This window comes from Natator depressus, chromosome 6 (assembly GCF_965152275.1).
Source record: "Natator depressus isolate rNatDep1 chromosome 6, rNatDep2.hap1, whole genome shotgun sequence".
Lineage (NCBI taxonomy): Eukaryota > Metazoa > Chordata > Testudines > Cheloniidae > Natator > Natator depressus.
In genome coordinates this window covers 48,056,230-48,078,343 of record NC_134239.1, presented here as the reverse complement: position 1 = coordinate 48,078,343, position 22,114 = coordinate 48,056,230, and the positions used below count along the sequence as shown (strand labels likewise).

Below are 22,114 nucleotides of genomic sequence, written 5' to 3'. Positions count from 1 at the left end.
TTTCAACCAGCTCTAGTGAGGGGTTTACCTAGCTTGAACCTGAAACCATACAAAACTCTACAGTTTTGAATGTTTTCCTTTGAGTTCAATAGTTAATGTGAATTCAAAACTTAAAAGGGCACCGTTACTTACACCTAGTTATTTGCAGATGCAAAACGATGAGGGCAATTTCAAAAAGTCTGTCTCATATCTATAAGATATCAGCCTTCTGATAAAGATACTATTTTCCTCTTCCGATAATGCAAATTAATAGCGAGAAGCTCTTACCACAGAACAACATAAAAAAGATCTTACTTGACATACAATGTGTAAGTTACTGTGGTTATTTCATTCGATTAAACAATACCCTTATCACTTAAAATTGGAAAGTTTAGCCTTAAATTTAATGTGAACAAATTGATTAAAAATACATTATAAATAATTCTTAATTTACATACTTGATTACTTTTTTTTTTTTTTTACTAACTTTACAAGATCATTATTGAAAGAACGTAGGAGTAAAAAGAAGTAGAAAATACTTAACTATAGCCTTTTCTATTTAAAAATACAATATATTACATGCTCACAGTACTTTCATTGTGCAAAACATGTACTGATACTGTGAGGTTTTGTATTTACTCAGTTTCTGTACACAACAAATTATAACCAAGAGCTTACTTTGCTCTGTACTGTTATTCAGAGTAAAACAGACAATAGGTACATAGTTGGTTGTAATGCTTTAAACAAGTCATTTGCAGAAATTAATGGACATTAGTTTGCTTTTATAAAAAACAGCCAATTTTACTCCTAAGCACTAAATAAGGGTTTTCCAGTATTGAGGACTTCTTAATGCATTTACAATTCATTTCCAGGGTATACATCCTCCAAATCACAATGCTAAGATGCATGCAACATGTTGTACTGGCGAATATATCCACAAAACAAGTTTAACAGTCAGACATCCCAGTCAAAGTTGGTCCTCTGACACTTCAAGTTTTCTTTGTGGGACAAACAAGTTTCCTCGTGAAATTCTATCAGCACCATCTGAATCTGCAGGAGACGAAGCAAAACTAGAAATTGCATTTGGCCCTCCAGGCGTATGGAAAAAATTTTCAGTCACTGCCTGTTGCTCTTCGGGTTTCACTGGAATAGTGGTCTGATTGGAAAGGAAAAGAACATTTGTTTCATTAGACACACTTAAAGCTAGAATTTTCAAAAACCTTGTTAAGACTTTATAAAAAGAATCTGACTAGTCTATTCTGACACTCTTGGTATATTGGAAAGCGTGTATTTATACCTGTTTTATGAGTGTCATTTGTCCCTTCTAATCCCATGTATTATTTATAGAGCAAAGATTTATGAACACCCCTTAGGCAACACGACATCCTGCAAAACATGCAGACTAATTCTGCCCTCAGATTAACTATGCATATTATCCTACTCCATGGATTAATCAGGAGTGGGCAACCTATGGCACGCGTGCCGAAGGCAGCACGCAAACTGATTTTCAGTGGCACTCACACTGCCTGGGCCCTGGCCACCGGTCCAGGGAGCTCTGCATTTTAATTTAATTTTAAAAGAAGTTTCTTAAACAGTTCAAAAACCTTATTTACTTTACATACAATAATAGTTTAGTTATATATTATGGACTTATAGAAAGATACCTTCTAAAAACATTAGAATGTATTACTGGCATTCAAAACCTTAAATTAGAGTGAATAAATGAAGACTCGGCACACCACTTCTGAAAGGTTGCCGACCCCGGATTAGTGCATATCTGAGGTAGAACCAGGAGCTGACACTTAACATTAAGTACATAAATAATAACATGAGCGGAATAAGAGTTCAAGGAGAAAGAAAGAGAAAGTAAAATAGAAAATTTCCTTCTTTTGGCCTTGATAAATGCCATCTTGTCCTCTCAAGTTCATTCAAAAATGCTATTGCTAAGATATCTTGGATCCTTGCTAAACCTCACTCTTTACATTCCCCCAACTGGCTCCCTGTTCTCTACAACAAGTTCCTTGTCTGTCTCTTGAAGACTCCTCATGGCTTAGTCCCACCCTACCTACCAAGGTATCGAGTTAACCCCTCCATCTATTCTAGCAATCGGGGAGGATAAAAGTCTATTAAAAATTAAAAACAGTTTATTTAAATAGGATTCTTTTTATTAAAGTTATAATACAAATTTAATTTTTAAAAATAAATCACATATTAAAATCATTTAAATTAATTTAAAAAGTAACATATGCTTCCAAGTTTCAAAGGAAGTCAAACCACTCAACTGCTGGAAGTCACCCCTAAGCACCTGGACCTAGAGTTTATTGAAACGCTATGCCAGCTTTTGTAGGTGCAGAGAGAACATTTTCTTCATTTCAGTTTACTGAACTAAATTAGTTCAATGATTGGCTCATTCAAAATTAAGAAACCAATTAGGAGTTGAAAAAGCAAAAAAGCCCTTTTCATCAATCTATGAATAAATATTAGATATAAGAGGATGAGATCTACTAATTAGAAAATCAGTTCAATTCTCTAACTACAGCTACTTTGTTTAATGGATCAGTTAGTTTTAAATGGCAAAACATGTTTTAATAAACTTTGATAAACTTTTTTTACTTATGTTTCCAACACATTGTTGTTGGTTAAATAAAAACTACCTTAAAACAACTTAAAGTGCTCTTTTGTGCTTTTTAATTTACTTCTAAAATTTCCAATAGTTTGACACTAATCACAATTACAAAAATGAATGACCTAGTAAATAAGAAATACCTCCTTCCCCATTTCTTAACAAATAAAATGTAAAAATTAAGAGTCTGAATAAAGGTAAGTTAAGCTATACAATATAGCTTTAATAGGTATAGATATAGTGCATCCTGCTGGGTAGCAAAAAAACCAAACAAACACCAAACTTCATGTAAAGGCTATATTTAGTTGCAAATCAACAAGTTTTAACTAATGAGAATCAATCTCGCAACAAATGCAAAATAAGATTAAAATCTATTATTTAAATAAAGCTTTCCTGATTGCTGATTTAAGCCATGATTAAAACAGGTGATTTAAATTGCTTTGATTTAAACCAATCCACCCTGCTAGCAATAATACCAATCTGTATTGTGCATTACTCAAATTTTCCGTGATTCTTTTGGGCACTACTATACTATAAATAATATCTAACACTTAAAATAAGATGGAAAACTTGTATTTGATAGTTATCTTACCTGCTGTAAAGGAATTACTGCAACTGATTTTCCATTTAAGTCACACCCAGTTATCTGTGATTCATTTTTAAACACTTTTTCTTGTTGCAAGCTCACATTCTCTGAAACAGGACTAACATGCTCTAGTTTTGGAGAGATTGGCACTGGCTGAAGCATAGGATTTGAAGAAACTTGCACACCAGCAGGTATGAGTCCTAAGTGTTGTAGTGTAAAGTTCAGAATTGAAGAGCTTGGGTTTTGGACAGGATTACTATGGCTTGAATTAAGATATGAGCTGTTTACTACAGGTGCAGCTGCTATAGAAGACGGTGATACCATTAACTTCAAGGGTGTGACATGAAAAGCAGGAATATTAACTGCTGTAAATTCAGAAGCAGTCACTGGAATGACACCTATAAAAGAAAAATGGAGGTGGAAATCAAAAATCAACCTTTAACAGATGAAGGTTTGTCTTCACTGCAGTAAAAGACCCATGGCAACGAGTCTCAGAGTCCAGGTCAGTGCAGGGCCCAGGCTGGGGGGGCTAAAAATAGCAGTGTAGACATCCCAGCTTGAGCTGTAGCCCAGGCTCCAAAACCCTATGAGGAGGGAGGGTTTCAGAGGCCAGGCTCCAGCCCAAGCCCAACTGTCTACACTGCTAGTTTTTTTGCCTTGCAGCCTGGGCCCTGCAAGACTGAATCAGTTGACCTGGGCGCTGAGACTCACTGCTGTGGGTTTTTTATTGCACTGTAGATACACCCTGAGACTCCTACAGGGTGAAATCCATCCCTGGTATAGTTTCACTGACTTCTGTTGTGTGAAATTGGTCCACAATGCTCAAAACCAGAGAACTTAAAATGTATAGAAATAATTATATATTGTGTATATATACACACCTGCAATGGGTGAACTGTAGGTCACGTGTGGCAGCGAACATATCCCAGACTTTTCCTCATTAGAAAAAATGGCCTCGTTGCCATGTTGCGTGCACTGAGCAAGAGGAATAATATACCCTGAAGGAAACAAGGTCTGAGAAAGAAAGGATAATCTTTTCGTACAGGTGCAATAAGAAACATATTCATGATGTGTTTCTGCAGGGATAATTTTTATTCCTGAGGAAGTCCTTATTTTTCATTCTCTCTAGGTCCTATGCTGCATCCTTTTCTGTTGATTGACTTCTGCCAGAGGCTTGGACAAGACCCCCTCGAACACTGATCTTTAGCTGGTGGCAATCTCCATTATGTCATTCAAAGCCCCCCTTTCCTCAAGAAGTAGAGTGTGCTGCATTTCTGTTAACCTCCAATTAGGCCAGACATGTTTTTAAAGCAAACTTTGACCGTTTTTTTGAATGCACAATTTGACAAACCAAAGCCTGGACTCAGATGGCAACATCATTCCATTCTCAAGTCAGATGAGACTTTTGATGCAAGAGTCCAACATGAGTAAAATACCTTTTTGATATAAAAATCTGTTTGTGCCAAGAGAACTCACATCTCATCCCAGACACAGACAGACACATTAATGATGAGACCCACTGTGGAGTGCTGGAAAAAGCAAACAAACAAAAGTAGATTGCTCATTTATTTTGACAAGGGGTTTACAGATATTTCATATTCTATTAAGAAATATATATAACTGTTTTTAAAAAAGGAACCAGGTTTTAGAATTACAAGATCTCACTATATGGCAATGCCATTAAATTTGAGCATTGTCCTATGCTAATCAAAAATTTTACAAGTTAAGAACTATAAGAAGTTTTTGGATTAGTCATGTGAGAATTCACATGCTTTTACTCTAAACCAAACAAACCTTTGAAATTAAGTATAAGAGGAAAATTAAAGACTCTCCAGCAGAATTTCTAGTGAAGTCAACTTATCAGATAAGAACATTAGAACATAAGAATGGCCATTCTGGGTCAGACCAAAGGTCCATCCAGCCCAGTATCCTGTCTACCCACAGTGGCCAATGCCAGGTGCCTCAGAGGGAGTGAACCTAACAGGTAATGATCAAGTGATCTCTCTCCTGCCATCCATCTCCACCCTCTGACAAGCAGAGGCTAGGGACACCATTCCTTATCCATCCTGGCTAATAGCCATTAATGGACTTAACCTCCATGAATTTATCCAGTTCTCTTTTAAACCCTGTTATAGTCCTAGCTTTCACAACCTCCTCAGGCAAGGAGTTCCACAGGTTGATTGTGCGCTGAGTGAAGAAGAACTTCTTCTATTTGTTTTAAACCTGCTGCCCATTAATTTCATTTGGTGGCCCCATGTTCTTATATTATGGGAACAAGTAAATAACTTTTCCTCATTCACTTTCTCCATACTACTCATGATTTTATATACCTCTATCATAACCCCCTTAGTCTCCTCTTTTCCAAGCTGAAAAGTCCTAGCCTCTTTAATCTCTCCTCATATGGGACCCATTCCAAACCCCGAATTATTTTAGCTGCCCTTTTCTGAACCTTTTCCATTGCCAGTATATCTTTTTTGAGATGAGGGGACCACAACTGTACGCAGTATTCAAGATGCGGGCGTACCATGGATTTATATAAGGGCAATAAGATATTCTCCGTCTTATTCTCTATCCCTTTTTTAATGATTCCTATCATCCTGTTTGCTTTTTTGACTGCCGCTGCACACTGCGTGGTCATCTTCAGAGAACTATCCACGATGACTCCAAGATCTTTCTCCTGACTAGTTGTAGCTAAATTAGCCCCCATGTTATTGTATGTGTAGTTGGGGTTATTTTTTCCAATGTGCATTGCTCCACATTAAATTTCATTTGCCATTTTGTTGTCCAATCACACAGTCTGCTTTGGTCTTAACTATCTCGAGCAGTTTAGTATCATCTGCAAACTTTGCCACCTCACTGTTTACCCTTTTCTCCAGATCATTTATGAATAAGTTGAATAGGACTGGTCCTAGGACTGACCCTTGGGGAACACCACTCATTACCCCTCTCCATTCTGAAAATTTACTATTTATTCCTACCCTTTGTTCCCTGTCTTTTAACTAGTTCTCAATCCATGAAAGGATCTTCCCTCTTATCCCATGACAACTTAATTTACGTAAGAGCCTTGGGTGAGGAACCTTGTCAAAGCCTTTCTGGAAATCTAAGTACACTATGTCCACTGGATCCCCCTTGTCCACGTTTGTTGACCGCTTCAAAGAACTCTAATAAATTAGTAAGACATGATTTCCCTTTACAGAAACCATGTTGACTTTTGTGCAACAATTTATGTTCTTCTACGTGTCTGACAATTTTATTCTTTACTATTGTTTCAACTAATTTGCCCGGTACTAACGTTAGACTTAATTGCCAGGACCACCTAGAGCCCTTCTTAAATATTGGCGTTACATTATCTATCTTCCAGTCACTGGGTACAGTAGCTGATTTAAAGGACAGGTTGCAAACCATAGTTAATAGTTTGACAATTTCACATTTGAATTCTTTCAGAACTCTTGGGTGAATGCCATCTGGTCCCGGTGACTTGTTACTGTCAAGTTTCTCAATTAATTCCAAAACCTCCTCTAGTGACACTTCAATCTTTGACAATTCCTCAGATTTGTCACCTACAAATATGGCTCAGGTTTGGGAATCTCCCTAACATCCTCATCCGTGAAGACTGAAGCAAAGAATTCATTTAGTTTCTCTGCGATGACTTTATCGTCTTTAAGTGCTCCTTTTGTATATCGATCGTCCAGGGGCCCCACTGATTGTTTAACGGGCTTCCTGCTTCTGATTTACTTAAATATTTTGTTATTACCTTCTGAGCTTTTGCTTAGCTGTTCTTCAAACTCCTTTTTGGCTTTTCTTATTACATTTTTACATTTAATTTGGCAGTATTTATGCTCCTTTCTATTTACCTTTCCTCATAAGCCACCTCCATTACAAATATTGCTGATGAGTCTTTTCTACCTCCCCTGTTTGTCTGCCTAATACAGTAGAGTCCTATGAGAAACAAGAGCTTAAGAGTAGACTGAAAACCAAATGCATCACAGAGGTTTCCTGTATGTATGCTTTGACTGATAGAGTTCTGCTTCTGAAAGTAATAAATCTTTGGGAAGTTGTACTTCTCCAATCAGTGGAAAGTATACCTCATGAGCAGGAACAGCAAATGCAACAGGCATCTCTTGTGTAGTACTGGCTCTGCTTTTATCTTCTGAAAGACCTTCTCTCCTTTCATGATCAAAGCAACATTCCACATTTTGATCTAGTTTCTCAGATTTGTTCTGGCTTCCCTCTTGGAAATTATTTATTTCAGGCTCCAAGAGCACAGCTCTAGAAGATGGTCTTTCACCCTTAAGAGAATCTCCCTGAAAAATTATGTAGTACATACAGACAAAAAAACAAAGACATTTTAAAGATGGGTTTTAGCTAGCTACAGTAGGTGTAATTAAGAAGTATATATTTTTAATAACATATTTATTTTCATTATATTAGATATTTTAATTTTATGTCTCAAACTGATTTCATTCATTAATCTTTTGTGGATACTACTGGAAAAAGCCCCCTATTAAGAAGCCATAGCATCAAACCCCACCCTATCACTCTGCACTGCAGGAACCTAAAAGTACCAGCACGGCAGGCTCTACATTACCCACTTTTGCCCCCACCAGCATACTAGATGTTCCATGGTTGGGAAGGGGCATGATCAGAACACATTGCACTGATGATCTAGATCTGTCCTAGCAAGCACAACTTAGAGAACAGCCTAAGGACTGCTAATGTGCATTAGGAGGCCAAACTGGTCATCAACGGGTCTCCACGATTGAGAAACAAGGGTCAGAAAGACATCCATGTCCCCAGTCCCCAAGAGCACCAGTGCAGCTCACATATACCTAGAGATCTGGCACAAGAAGTTTCAGTTTCTTATTCTCTTAATATTTTGGTTCATGGTATAGCCATAGCCCATTACATAGGGTGTTGGGAATTAATAACACTAGATAAGGGGTGAGTAAACTTTTTGGCCTGAGGGCCACATCTGGGTATGGAAATTGTATGGTGGACCATGAATGATCATGAAATTGGGTGTAGGGGTTAGAGGGGGGGTGAGGGCTCCAACTGGGGTTGTGGGCTCTGGGGTAAGGCCAGAAATGAGGACTTCAGAGTGTGGGAGGGGTCTCCAGGCTAGGGCAGTGAGTTGGGATGCCCCTCTGGCTGATAATATGGCCTCTGGTGTGGGGCCGTGGATGAGGGGTTTGGGGTACAGGAGCGGGCTCTGGTCTGGGATCAAGGGGTTTGGAGGGCAGGAGGGGAATCAGGGCTGGGGCAGGGGGTTGGGGTGCGGGGGGGGGCTCAGGGGTACAGGCTCTGGTCGGCGCTTACCTCTAGCAGCTCCTGGAAGCAGCGCCATGTCCCCCACTCCGGCTCCTATGCGGAGGTGCAGCCAGGCGGTTCTGCATGCTGCCTCATCCACAAATGCCGCCCCCACAGCTCCCATTGGCCACAGTGGGCGGGGCTTGGGGCAGTGTGCCTGACTGCACCAACGCATAGGAGCCGGAGGGAGGACATGTTGGCTGCTTCCAGGGAGCCGTGCGGCGCCACGGCATGCACGGAGCGGGGCAAGCCCCCAACCCTGCTTCCCGGCAGAAGCTCAAGGGCCAGATTAAAAGGTCTGATGGGTCAGATGTGGCCCGCGGGCCGTAGTTTGTCTACCCCTGCACGAGATAAAATTTTATATCCCCACTTTCCCTCTCATCATCCATAAAGCCAATACTGAATGCCTGCCACTATGTGAGCTGAGAAGTGCTTGAACTACTCCCAAAAGACTGAATCACATCCCCTGGCAGACAGCAAATCAAGTTACCAGATTTAGTTTTTGGTTATGCTTTTAAAATGCTCTGTAAACACTTCTAGGTAGGTTCTTATTTTTCTGAATCAAACTTTATTTTTTAAAGAGACAACCTGATTCAAGGTTCAGCCTTGCAAAGATATGCTTTGATTGATAGAACTATATATTATATCTGAATGTTTTCCAAGCACCAGGCAAACTATGAGCAAAGGATTGATGGACATTCACTCTCAAAAAAGGCAAGTTCAAGATTCACCCTTAAGTGTAAGTCTATTCACAATTATTACAAACACTTAACATTTGCATAAATCGGAATTACATGAATTTGAGCAGCCCCTTAACTCAGTTCAATCTTTCCACCTATGTCTCTCCCCACCATCTTCAAACAAGAAGCAGCACTCACTCAGTAAGACTGGTATGATATCCCTTTGTGCAGCCAACCACTGATGGGCCTGTAGAACAATGTACTTCCATCAAGGTTTAAGAACATTTGTACAAAACTCAACCAAAGGATTAAGAGTTTCCATGATTGCTCCTGAAACCATGTTCTATACAATGAATTTATTTATGGCTTCTACTAGGATCCCAAGCACTTTGTACACACTACAATATTAAAGTAAAAAACTATACCTTTTCTTATATTACTTACTGTATAAACATCTTCAAGACTTTTCTCATCACTTCTACATTTTTTAATGGAACTGTTCTCCTGTAATGCTTGAGATCTTTTAAGGCACTTCTCTGGTATAAACTCAATTTTTGTAACTTGTCTCTCTTTAGCCATCAGGTTCCCAGCATCACCTTCACCTGTATTACTGTCCCCCTCTTCAGTGGTCATTTGATTAAGTAGTATTTTTGAATTAGCACTGAAAACACTTTTAGTTCCAGTCACATTGGGACAGGGCACAGACTGTAATGTAAAACTTGGGCTGTAGGTAGTCACAGTCTGGGCTTGGGAAGGATGCAAATATATTGCATATGAAATAGCAGAATGGGTTTGAGGTAGCATTAGAGGAGAAACTGCATTGTGGATAAGAGGCAGGACCCCCAATGGCTGAACAAGAGATGGAGTTTGACAGGATGATGTAGTATTAGGTTCACATTTCAGAAGAGATTCATCATTAGAGGTCAATTTACATTCTAAGGTAGATCTTGTCAATTTCATCTTTAATTCTCTAAAAAGGAAAAAACAAGAAATACACACTTAAATATATTCAGAAGTGCCCTCGTCATTATATGTCATGACACAGAATAATAGAGTAACTTGATGCAATTTTCACTACTCCATCCATTAAATAAAGTGAAAATGATGCTACTGAAAATTATTGAGTTTAACAGTTACCGACTGGCTGACTCTAGTTCACAATAGCTGACTAAATACACCTCAAGCTTGTTGGCCCAATGATGAAATAAGCTTCCCGCTATAACACTAGTGTAAACATACCTTGATTGTCCTTCTAACTGCTGTTTACAAATTGCTGCAAGCTGAGCCATTTTACTTGGCAAGGATGATGAATTTTGATCATTATCTGCTTCGGGGGGGGAAAAAAAAAGCCATAAATAGAAGTTGGATTCACTTTTAAGAATACCTATTTATACAGTTTGCATGGTATAAGTGTTTAGTAACAGGGCCTTTCATCTCCATGTTGCCATTCAGTTACAGTTCAGGCTGGATATGTCAGTTGGATAGTGGCTTAAGTTGGCGGCCTCAGTTCAGTTCTTTGTAGAGAACAATCCACAAAAGACAACCAGAGGCACTAATTAATACTTTAGCTGGCAGACTCTGAGCCCAAGAACTGCATTTACATGAAGAATAAATGGTCATCTCAACTTTAAATGTGGCCCTTTCAGAAGGGCTGCACCATAGTTAGGCTTGACAGGATTGGATTTTTATCAGTAAATGTCAAGAAACGTTAGTTTCGCTGACAAAAAATATTTCCATCCATAATTGAAATGTACAGATAGGCAAAGAAAGAAAAATGCTACTTGAGAACTTAGAATTTGATTTAAGGACATTTACTTTGTATATTTTGGCACGTGATGTTGACAATATGTGTTTTAATGGTTATAAAGCTTTAACTGTTTGAATTTCAACGTCTACTATAATTAAATAATTCTCTGGCTCCCCAGAGTTTCCCCGAAATGAAAAATTTAAAAATAGATAAAAATAGCAAAGGCTGCTTAAAAATGATCAATATTATCGGTTGAAGTATAAAAATCTAATTGTGCCAAACCTAGCCACAGTGCAGAGAAAGGTCTAGTATGTATATTCATAGAACATATTCCTAACAGAATACTTAAGGATATTAAACCCAACACTATAAAAAAATACTTGTGAAAGCACACAAGCTATGTAACTCCTAGTAACAGGAGCAGGCAATTACAAATAGTGAGCCAAATTTGGACCTGGAATAAAATGGCTGCAACTCTATTGTTACACTTACTGACACCAGGTCAAGATTTGGTCCATCAAGGAGGGAACAGCTTCCTATATTTTGTTATATGGATTAGCTTCAGAAGACAAAGCACTTGGAATCTGTCCTCATTATCGATCTTCTCAGACCTCAGATGTAAAGCACTGTACATATATTACTAAGTGCCAAACTTCTCTGTTGGCCCCCATTATGCCTATTTTTGACAGTATCAGTCAACCAGAACTTGTGTTTGTATTTCAAGCATGCCTGAAGAGGTTAAATATCAATGTCTATTTAACAAGAGATCCTATACAATATGTTAATAGCATATCCATTGTTGTATGCACTGTTGTTGTGGCTGTGTTAGTCTCAGGATATTAGAAAAACAAGGTAGGTGAGGTAATATTTTCTATTGGACCAACTTCTGTTGGTGGGAGAGACAAGCTTTCGAGCTACACGGAGCTCTTTCCCAGACCTGAGGAAGGTACTCAGAGAGGCACGTTAAATACAATATCATAAGCCTGGAAGGGACCTCAAGAGGTCATCTAGTCTCTTCCCCTACACTCATGGCAGGACTAAGATTGAACTATCTGAACTCTCTCTCTCACTCACCTTGTCTGTCTAACAGCCTATCCAGAATAAGATACAATAGTTTGCTTTTCAACTACATACTTGTGCTTGTCTTGCTGGGGCTGCTTGGAGCAGAATGGATCTTCCTCCGGTCACTTTCTATAGTTTTTACTAGCTTTATTAGAGATGGATGCCGAGTGAAGCTCTGCTTGCCTCTTAAAGGGAAGAGATTTTTTGAACACTGCTCTTTGGGAGATTTAGATTTTGCAGAATTAGATGGAATCAAGGAAGTGGTAGTAGTTACAGGTTTTGTATCTAAAACAGAAAATGTAAAATAATATCATATATAACCTGAACAATAAAACAGTTCTTTTAATATTTGTTTGGTGATTACAGTGCAGGAATTATTTGAAAAACTGGAAAAAAGACCCTTTAATTTTTCTCTAAACTGTCTTTCGGTCTAAGCTTTTCAAGGGTAAAAACTGCAATTCATGCCAATCGGGACAGCAGAAAGAAAGCTAAGTAGTACACCTACCCTGAATGCCTGGTAAAACCTCTGGTCCTGTCCATTTGAATGCTGGCTTTCTGCCTCTCTCCTCTGTAACATGAACCTTCTTGATAAGTTCGAGACTACTGAGAACATTAGCTATGTCATACAGTCTCCTAATTTTTGCTGAAATAAAACAAATACGTTAATGAATTCTGTATAGCATTTCTGGGTTCATTAGAAGCACACTTTAAGTCATACTTATTTCACATTAGGCTAAAGATGTTTCCCAATCCCCGAACATGCTCTTGTATTTACGTTACACAATCCAAAGCAACAGCTGAGGTTATTGGAGCCAGACTGCAGTCACTCATACGAGAAACTCTGTTTTGGATTCTTTAAGAACAATTTAGTCTTCAACCAAGCTTTTTTTAATACCTGGGCCTCTATATTGTGGAAACGTGGAGAAACCTTACACTGAAAGCCAACAACTAGAAATAGGTGGGAGGAGGAACAGAAATATCCTAAAATACACTGGATTCATCATTCACCTGCAGAATCTTTCGATACACCACCATATCCTGATTAATAATTTCAGATACCATCACTAGCTGCAAGTTTTAAAAACCAATTGAACTACCGCTAAAGAGCTTGACTTCAACCAGAACACGTTCAGGCCGAGTTTCTCCCACTGAAAAAAAAAATACAAAACCTGGCAAATCATCCACAAAATTCAGGGCTATCCTTGTTAATCAAGAGTGTGGTAATACATTAGTTACGTTTACAAAAAGATACTATCTCCCTGAATATAACCAAGGCCCTTGGAATGCTTTTTGTCAGACACACCAGTTCCTGGGGGAGAAAGAAAAAACACACAGATCCTAATAATTTTAACATGATGCAGTGTAAAGGAAACTACTAATTGAAACTACTGAGACCTGATCCTGTCATTACTCCACATGCAGAATTCGCACAAAAGCCAATGCGAGTTTTGTCTGTGAATCAATAGCAGGATAGAGGGTTTACAAATAAAATCACAATTAAGGAGATATGAACTATTAGTGTATACACAGACTTAGAGCTGACAGAGAAAACATTTTAAATTCCACTTCCTCCAATGAGATTAACGACTGCCTGAACTTCTAGAAGTCTCTCTAGATTTCAACCAACAGAGCTAAATGACCAAAATGAAGACTTGTCTAGTGCAGGGACACTCAAATCTTTGTGGCAGATGGTGGGGGAAACAAAAAATAAAAAAAGTTTCATCATGAAAAAGACAGTTACCAATAAGCAACATGATGATGTCACTTCATAATTAGGGCCCTACCAAATTCACAGCTGTGAAAAAATGCATCATGGACCTTCACAGTCCTCTGATCTCCCCATGAAATCTGGTGCGCAGCTAGGGGCTCTTCCTCTGGGGAAGGCTCCAGCTGCTAGTCCCAGCTGGGGATGGGAGGGATGAGACTTCCTCTTCCCCTGCAGGGATGCTCCCAGGGTAGGTCAGACCCACCTCCAGGATCTCCCCCAGCTGCAGAAAGGTCCCCAGTTTCAACTGTTGCCTCCCTGCACAGAGAGGCTGCGGCTCCTGCTGTCTCACCCCGCCCCCCAACTCCAGCAGGAGTGTAATAAAAATAAAGGGAAGGGTAACCACCTTTCTGTATACAGTGCTATAAAATCCCTCCTGGCCAGAGGCAAAACCCTTTCACCTGTAAAGGGTTAAAAGAAGCTAAGATAACCTCGCTGGCACGTGACCAAAATGACCAATGAGGAGACAAGATACTTTCAAAATCGGGGGGGGGCTGTCTGTCTGTGTGATGCTTTTGCCGGGAACTGATCAGGAATGCAGCCTTACAACTCCTGTTAGTTAGTAAGTAATCTAGCTAGAAATGCGTTAGATTTCCTTTTCTTTAATGGCTGGTAAAATACGCTGTGCTGAATGGAATGTATATTCCTGTTTTTGTGTCTTTTTGTAACTTAAGGTTTTGCCTAGAGGGATTCTCTATGTTTTGAATCTGATTACCCTGTAAGGTATTTACCATCCTGATTTTACAGAGGTGATTCTTTTACCTTTTCTCTAATTAAAATTCTTCTTTTAAGAATCTGATTGATTTGTCATTCTTCTTAAGATCCAAGGGTTTGGGTCTGTGTTCACCTGTACAAATTGGTGAGGATTTTTATCAAGCCTTCCCCAGGAAAGGGGATGTAGGGCTTGGGAGGATATTTTGGGGGAAGACGTCTCCAAGGGGGCTCTTTCCCTGTTCTTTGTTTAACACGCTTTGTGGTGGCAGCATAGGGTTCAAGGACAAGGCAAAGTTTGTACGTTGGGGAAGTTTTTAACCTAAACTGGTAAGAATAAGTTTAGGGGGGTCTTTCATGCAGGTCCCCACACCTGTACCCTAGAGTTCAGAGTGGGGAAGGAACCTTGACAGGGAGACTGCAAGAAAACCGGACATATGGTAACCCATACCCTACGACCTTCACTTCTGTGCTTCGGCTGGCGGTGGCTTTACAGCTGGGGACCCAGCCAGCTGCCTTCCTCTCTGGCTGCCCAGCTCTGAAGGCAGCACCCCTGCCAGCAGCAGGGCAGAAGTAAGGGTGGCAATCCCATGTTCCCCTACAATAGCCTTGCAATCCCCCCCGCACCCTCCTTTTGGCTCAGGACCCCCATGATACACCATGAAATTTCAGATGTAAACATCTGAAAATGTGAACGTGACCAATTTAAAACCCCCGGCTGTGAAATTGACCAATGTGGACCGTGAATTTGGTAGGGCTTTGTTCAAGTCTTCGTGTGTGTGTATATATATATATATATATATATATATACACACACACACACATATATACACACACACGCACCCAGCCCCCTCCCTTTTGGTTGCCCCTCTACAAATAGATCCTGGGGACACCTAGTGTTAAAGCTATAATTAGTTCCTGTATAACTTAATTAGAAATATATTATTGGAAGAGAGAGATTCCCATTACATTTCACAATATGCAACATTGTGTTTAAGGATTACAGTGTGCAAGAATCCCTAGAAACAACAGCTGTAATAGTAAATCAGATGAAATATTCCATTTAAGAAAAATCAAAAACAGATTATCAGAGACAAAACTTGCGTAAATACAGACTCAACTGAGACAGCTCCAGCAGCATTTTACTTACTTTTAAACTTGCTTTTATCTAAATCTTCTATATGGTCCTCTCCAATCAAAATTTTAGCAGCAACTTCAAGGCTCACTATTTGAGGAGTTGATACAAGAAACAGCATCACAAATTTCTGACTCATCACTCGTAAAGACTTGTCTTTCCTGCTGTTTACTGAAGCTATACGGAAAGGAGACAGGATTAAAATGTATCAAGTGACATGCCATCTGAAATGAAAGTTCTGAAAAATATTTCAGAAATTAAGTAACAAAAATGTTTGTCAACAAGGATCTTGGTCTTAATTAAAAGAGCTGAAAAAGAATGACACTTTTGCATAACTTTTGGTGCATTTCAGGCTTTAGGATTTAAGAGATTTGTTTCCCTGTGTTTGGATATTTTTAATTACAGATGTATTCTGTTCCTGGCATTAATAAAAAAATCATTACCTGCCCGAAATTCCATCCCTGGGAGTTCAACAAAACACATTTCTGAATGCTCATTTGGGCCAACAGGTTTTGTCGCCATCTCCTCATTTTTGTCACCATCTAACTCAAACTCATACTCTCTCTTCTTGATCATCTCAATTTGTTGTGTGTATTTGTTCTCTTCGCCAACTTTTTTCAAAGTCTGCAGTGTTCTGTTGAGATTATGACGCCCGTACCAAGCATATCTGTTTTTGGCAAGGCGACTCACCATATGCAGGCTCTCTAGCACATTCACAATATCGTATATGCGTCTACGTTCAACATCTATAAGGAGGAGGAATATTAACACATTAATCTTAAAATTTGGATCATGTAGTATTGTTCTTAGCATATGTTTCTTTAAATTGGTTTACCCAGCATGGTGATTTAAGGAACTATCATATTCTGTTAATCTACATAGTCTACACCAAATCACATCTTATTTTGATGTCACACTTGGGCAAGGCTTAATTTGTGGGTGCAGCTAGAGAACCACCCCATTTCACACCCATCCCAATCACTGATCATACTCATAATTTGGAGAACCAAAAATTGGACTCAAGTTATTTCCAGTAGTTGTGGTAATTATTTATATGTTCTATATGATATATAATTTAAAGTTCTTTTTCTTAAAATGTTGTGAAATAAGACAGTATGTACAGAGGAATAACAATTTTGTTAAAGAAACAGATTTCCATTTCAAACTTAAAAAAGGATTGTTATAAAAATGAAGGATTTCTTTCTTTTAAAAAGAAAAAAAAAAAGAACAAACTAAAATTAGTTTGAGTTTGCATTCTGAAAAGTTTTCATCATTTAACTGTGAAAATACACACCAAAAATGAGATGCTGGCTTTACCAGCATATTCATAGGAACAGGTCAGTACATATTCCCAATCATAAACACTAGTACACGCACAGACTTACTAAGCTCTTCTGCTACTTCATCAAGGCAAATATCACTATTCTCTGCAGTGCTGGGGTAATTAGGATATCGAGCTAAAAATTTGTGACACAATAATCCTAGACTTTTCTCTTTACGGCTTGGTTGAGATTTCTCATATTCATCTCCTGATAAATGCTCCTGCACAGAAACAAGGAAACCGGAATTTAATGTTTTACATAAAAATGTTAAGTTTGACAGATTTACTGCCAGCATCTGGGACTGATGAACAATACCAAGTGCCTTATCCTCAACAGCTGGTGAGCCTCAAAATAATAAAACTAGCAGTGTTTGCTAGGTCTAACAATTAAAATGGTATCATAAATAGCTAATATTCCAGAATTAAAATCTAAAATCAAAGGTGGTGGTATATGTTAAAGTTTTCAATACTAAACAAATACAGATTCCTCGGCCAGAAGATACCATTATGATCATCTAGTCTGACTTCCAGTATAACACAGAACTTCCCCAAAATAATTCCTTTTGAATTAAAGCATATCTTTTAAAAAAGAAAAAAAAAAATCTAGTATCTAGACTTGCATCAAGACAATAGGCAACCCGCAGTGTAATTTACAAAAATCTTTACAACATACATGTAAACAGTGTTTTGCTTCTACGATTTCACTTCTGTCAAAAAGTCCCTTTTTTTGTTCTCTGTTTCTAATCTCAGGACTAGCCGCGCTGATCAGTATTTTAAGGTTAGCAGTGGGTGTCCATGGATCTCCATGAGGAACTTCCTTAGATTTAGGGGGTGTTGTCAGAGGTCCAGAATCAGGCTGAATTTCCGTTAATACTGAATATGAGGTAGCTGACTGTTTCAGAGGGGTTTTCAATATCCTTTTTTGTGGCTCAGAAGAGTGATTTTCCTGCACAGAAAGTAAAATAAACAAATAAAATTGTACATCATAAAATCAGAATAATGTCATATATAAGACTACACTCCAATACTGTTCTTTATTCTAGTCAATTACCGATCTGTTTATTCTCTAGAGAGGCCTATGGACAAATTTTGAAGTCTTTACTCAAGTTAAGACTTCTATTAAGCCAATGAAGTCTTGGCTGAATAAAGTCTGCTAAGTTGACCCTGGGTTTATAGCACACAATATAGCCTTTTCCTGCTTGCATCAAGTAAAAAACAAAAAAAATAAAAGAACTTAAAATAAAACTCAGACTGACTGTTAATCCAACGCAAAAATGCTAGTTTTTCCATTTTGGGGGGGAAATAATGCCAAGGATTGTCTGATAAATGTTAAATACTACCGTTGATGAACAATGTCTGAGGGCCCCCCCCCCATCAAGCTGCCGGTTATCCCTTTCACTGAAGAGGGGTAGGGTGGGTGTAACTACCAGTAAAAGGAAAAGACAAAAAATAAGGGCCATGAATTACTGACACAGTGACTTGTATTGCTTTTGCTTATAGCAGGCCATGCTAAGGAATGGGCATGCTTGTTTAGATGTTCAACATTTCATAGGAAAGAGCTGCCTCCTTTTTTGATAAATAAAGCTAGTGAGTTTCCAGCACAGGGCCGATCTTCTTGCTATGAGAAATGAGACATACGGCAAATTTAAAATCTGTTGCACCACTGTGAGCTGACTCTTGCTGTAGGATGGAATGCCTCGTATCAGGCAAAAAACAAAAAAATCAAATACTAACTCCGACGTCCAATGAAAGGTTCTCTTGGATTAATGCTTGAGACATTTACTTATCACTTTTGTATAACTGCAAATAATATGTAACATGCATATAGCTCCATCTGTACATTTCAAGCTGTGTATTGTTTCTTCTATGTGCATTTGATATACCTCGGAAAACGGGGCTCCATTTTAACTGGGCCTTTTTGTCACTACAATACTATAAACGTTAAAGACCTATCACACCTGCCATCAATTTTCCCTTTTGTTCCAGACACTTTAAAATAAAGTTATTCAGACAGCTGTTATTTTACTTTACAACACATGAATATATGGAATTGGTTAAAAAAAATCCCACAACACAATCCATTTTGGGCCTAGCCCTGTAAACCCTCCATTCAGTGAAGTTTTACCCACTTTAAATGGTGTTTAACACACACAGCTTGGAATACATTCAATATAAATTCAATTACTTAGTTGCAGTAGCAAAATCTTAGGAAAAAAGGACAGTAACTAAAGTGGGTTCAATGCACCTATTGCAGTTTGCTGCGATCTGTGATTCAAAAAGGTTTTATTCATAATTGCAGGATTTTTCTTGTCACCTGTAGAATCATACCAGGGAAAACTTCACCACAAGCAGAACAATCATGTTTGCTCTCCCCATTGAGGCTCACTGTCAGCCTGACTCACTAAGGCGGGGCAGGGCCGTTCTAGGAGAGTGGGTTTTACAACAGAGTCCCAGCAGTTAAACAGTCACTTCTGGCAGGATTAATACATGACTAAGGCCTTGTCTATACTATAGAGTCAGTCGAGGAAAGGCAGCTTACATCAAGCTAAGTATGTGAGTGTCTACACTAAAATTTCACTCCTGCCAAAGTAACTACCCCGACTTAATAATTCCACCTCCAGGAGAAGCATAGGGCTTGTCTACACTATCACACGGGGTCACTCTAAGAGATGCTACTACAGCTACGTGAATAGTGTAGCTGAAGTCGACCTACTTAGATCTACTTACCGTAGTGTCTTCACTGCATCAGGTCGACCGCGTACAGTCTCCCATCGACTCAGCTTATGCTTCTCGGTGAGTACCGGAGTCGACGGGAGAGTGCTCAGCGGACAATATACTACATGCAATAAATCGACCTCCACTGGATCAATTGCTGTCTGCGGATCCAGCCGGTAGGGCAGACAAGCTCCTAGAGTCAATGTAGTTAGGTCGACAGGGCTAGCTTACTCACACCCCCTGTTACTGGCTTTCAGAAGCTGTCCCACCAGCCCCACGCTGACAGTACAACCACTCCTGGTGGGGACGCACACCACCCGCCCCAGGAGCCTCGAAGGGATACGCACAAGTGATGTAATGGCTGTGGCAGCTGGATGCCCACCTAACTGAGGTCACCCTAATTTTGTACTGTAGCTATGCCAGCGCGGCGTCAGACTCACGAAGTACCTTCTCTTCGGTCCCCATTTCACCCCCGGGCTCTCGGGGTCCGCTCACCGCTCCTGGGCCAGCCGGGCTGCGCAAAGTCATCGAAGGCGCGGGGCTCCGGGCAGCGGCGATGGCATTTCAGCACGGACAAGCCCTGGGGAGGGGGACGCACCAGCGGGTGAGGCGGGCAGGCGCGGGCACGACGCTGGGCGGAGACCTGCCGCCGGTAAGTACCGAGCGCAGCCCGGCCCGACAGGAGATTCGGGACGTGCCCGTCGGCGCGGGGTGCCCGGCACCTGCCAAGGCCCCCCCGGCAGAGCCCCGCGTCACCGGCACAGCGAGCCCCGCGCGGGGGAGGGGACGGGCTCCGGGATCGCCTCACGCAGCTTGGCCCGTCGCCGCCGCTAACCCGCGCCCTGCGAGCCCCAACTGCTCCCCCGGCCCCACCTCGGGCCCCCGCCCGGCCGCGCACCAATCACACAGCAGCCGCCAGCAGGGCGCCGCGCTGATTGGCTGCTGGGGAATGGGCGAGACTGTTCTGGGATCCGGTTTAAACGTTTGGCGCCACTCACCCCGCGCCCCCAGGAGCTAGCCCCGCTAGGTCCAGATGGGCTGCGCCCTACCTGCTCCGGAGCGAGGCCCAGCTGGGATCTCGCAGGGACAGCCTAACCAGAGGCGAGGCCCGCACCTACCTGTGCGGAGGCTGTAGGCGAGCCCCGCTCTAGCTGCCGGTGCCGCTCGCTGCCGATTTGAATTTAACCCGCTGTAAGAGAGAATCTTCGTCTTTCGCTTACTCAGCGAACGCTCCCCACTCTCCTGAGGCGGGGGCGGGGGACAGAGCCCAGCCAATCACAGCTCGGCCCCCTGCCTGCCCAGCCAATCACAGCTTGCGGCCCTCTCTGCCTCGCCCACGCCTACGCCTGACCGCCGAACTGGGGAAAGTTTCTTAACCTGAAGTTTGGCGGGTGCGGGGCGCGGGAAGTGGGCGGGTGTGCAACAAATGGGGTGTATATGTGTGCTTGAAAATCATGGGGGAACACCTGTTTCTCTTCCGTCCACACCCCCAATGTGTGTGCAAGTCGGTGGGACCCTCTTCTCTTATTTGCTAGTGCAAATAAGTGAGTGTCTTCCCCCAATCTGGGTATCCGTGTAAATGTAGGGGGAGTCCTGCCTTTCACCCCAGGTATGTGTGGACACGGAAGAGGTGTACTAATGAAGCAAATCTCCCCGCGCGTGTGTAAATGGAGAAGTTCAAATGAGTGTTTAAATGGAAATCCTCCTTTGTGTTTGTGCGAATTGTGCTTATTAGCTCGGTCCCCTTGGATGTGTGGGCGGATGTTACTGGTTCATTCATGTGGTACTGTTTTGCAAGACAATATGTATTTTCAGTTTACCTGGTCCTACTTCATATTGTCCTACCTTTCTTCCTTCCAGAAGAATAACATTTAAACATGCAATAGGATACAAAGATTTGAATACTACAAAAGAGTATTAATGTGGTAAACCTGCAAAGGGCTCAGCACTTGCTTTAGTGGAGTTTTTCTTTTCGGAGTGCCAGTGATATTCTGTAGCACCTGGATGCTGGGGTCTATGCAGGTTTATTATATCCATTTGTTTGAGTTCCTGTATTCTCTGGGTTTTTTTTTTTTTTTTAAATTACCTACCAATAATTTCATTGCTGTTTTCCCCTGGTCAATTCTAGTACATCACTGTTCCATGCTGTGTTTTTGGTTGGATCTGAGTGACTATTTTTCCTCTTTCAGGGCCTGCTTCTGACTCCTGTAATTCTTCCACATGCAGATTTTGCATTGATTCAAATTCCTTGTGAACAGGGTTTGCAGGATTAAGCTTTTAAACTACATTTTTAATGCCATTTGTCATCTTTCCTATTCTCTTTGTGCTATAAATCTTAACATCTAAATCTATTTGCAGGGCCTTGATCTCTTGCAGTCTCTAGGCACCAACTTTACATTAGGAAAAAAAGTTAGAGAAATTTAAATCTTCTCACAACCTAGTTTATAGGGGCTAGACGTGCTTATCATGATCCATCGTGCCCA

General features: G+C 40.5%; 1 protein-coding gene across 1 annotated transcript; it reads right to left on the bottom strand.

Annotated features, from left to right (window-relative positions):
• Positions 1-244: 244 nt before the first annotated feature.
• On the bottom strand, positions 245-20,838 carry E2F8 (E2F transcription factor 8). The gene is made up of 14 exons (XM_074956978.1): positions 20,750-20,838; positions 20,079-20,211; positions 17,590-17,862; positions 16,981-17,137; positions 16,039-16,341; positions 15,611-15,772; positions 12,490-12,627; positions 12,057-12,269; positions 10,415-10,499; positions 9,620-10,145; positions 7,274-7,492; positions 4,070-4,202; positions 3,195-3,586; positions 245-1,135 (listed from the first exon to the last, which is right to left on the bottom strand). The coding sequence occupies exons 2-14, from the start codon at positions 20,157-20,159 to the stop codon at positions 947-949; spliced, it is 2,871 nt and encodes a 956-aa protein (XP_074813079.1). The 5' UTR covers positions 20,160-20,211; positions 20,750-20,838; the 3' UTR covers positions 245-946.
• Positions 20,839-22,114: the final 1,276 nt, after the last annotated feature.

Bases quoted from the DNA above. Each gene is read 5' to 3' on its own strand.
- E2F8 (XM_074956978.1), bottom strand. From the start codon at position 20,159: ATGACTTTGCGCAGCCCGGCTGGCCCAGGAGCGGTGAGCGGACCCCGA. The intron at 17,863-20,078 runs GTACTTCGTGAG...CTTTCTGTGCAG, and splicing joins AAATGGGGACCGAAGAGAAG to GAAAATCACTCTTCTGAGCC. The intron at 3,587-4,069 runs GTGTGTATATAT...TTTCTTTTATAG, and splicing joins CTACAGTTCACCCATTGCAG to GTGTCATTCCAGTGACTGCT.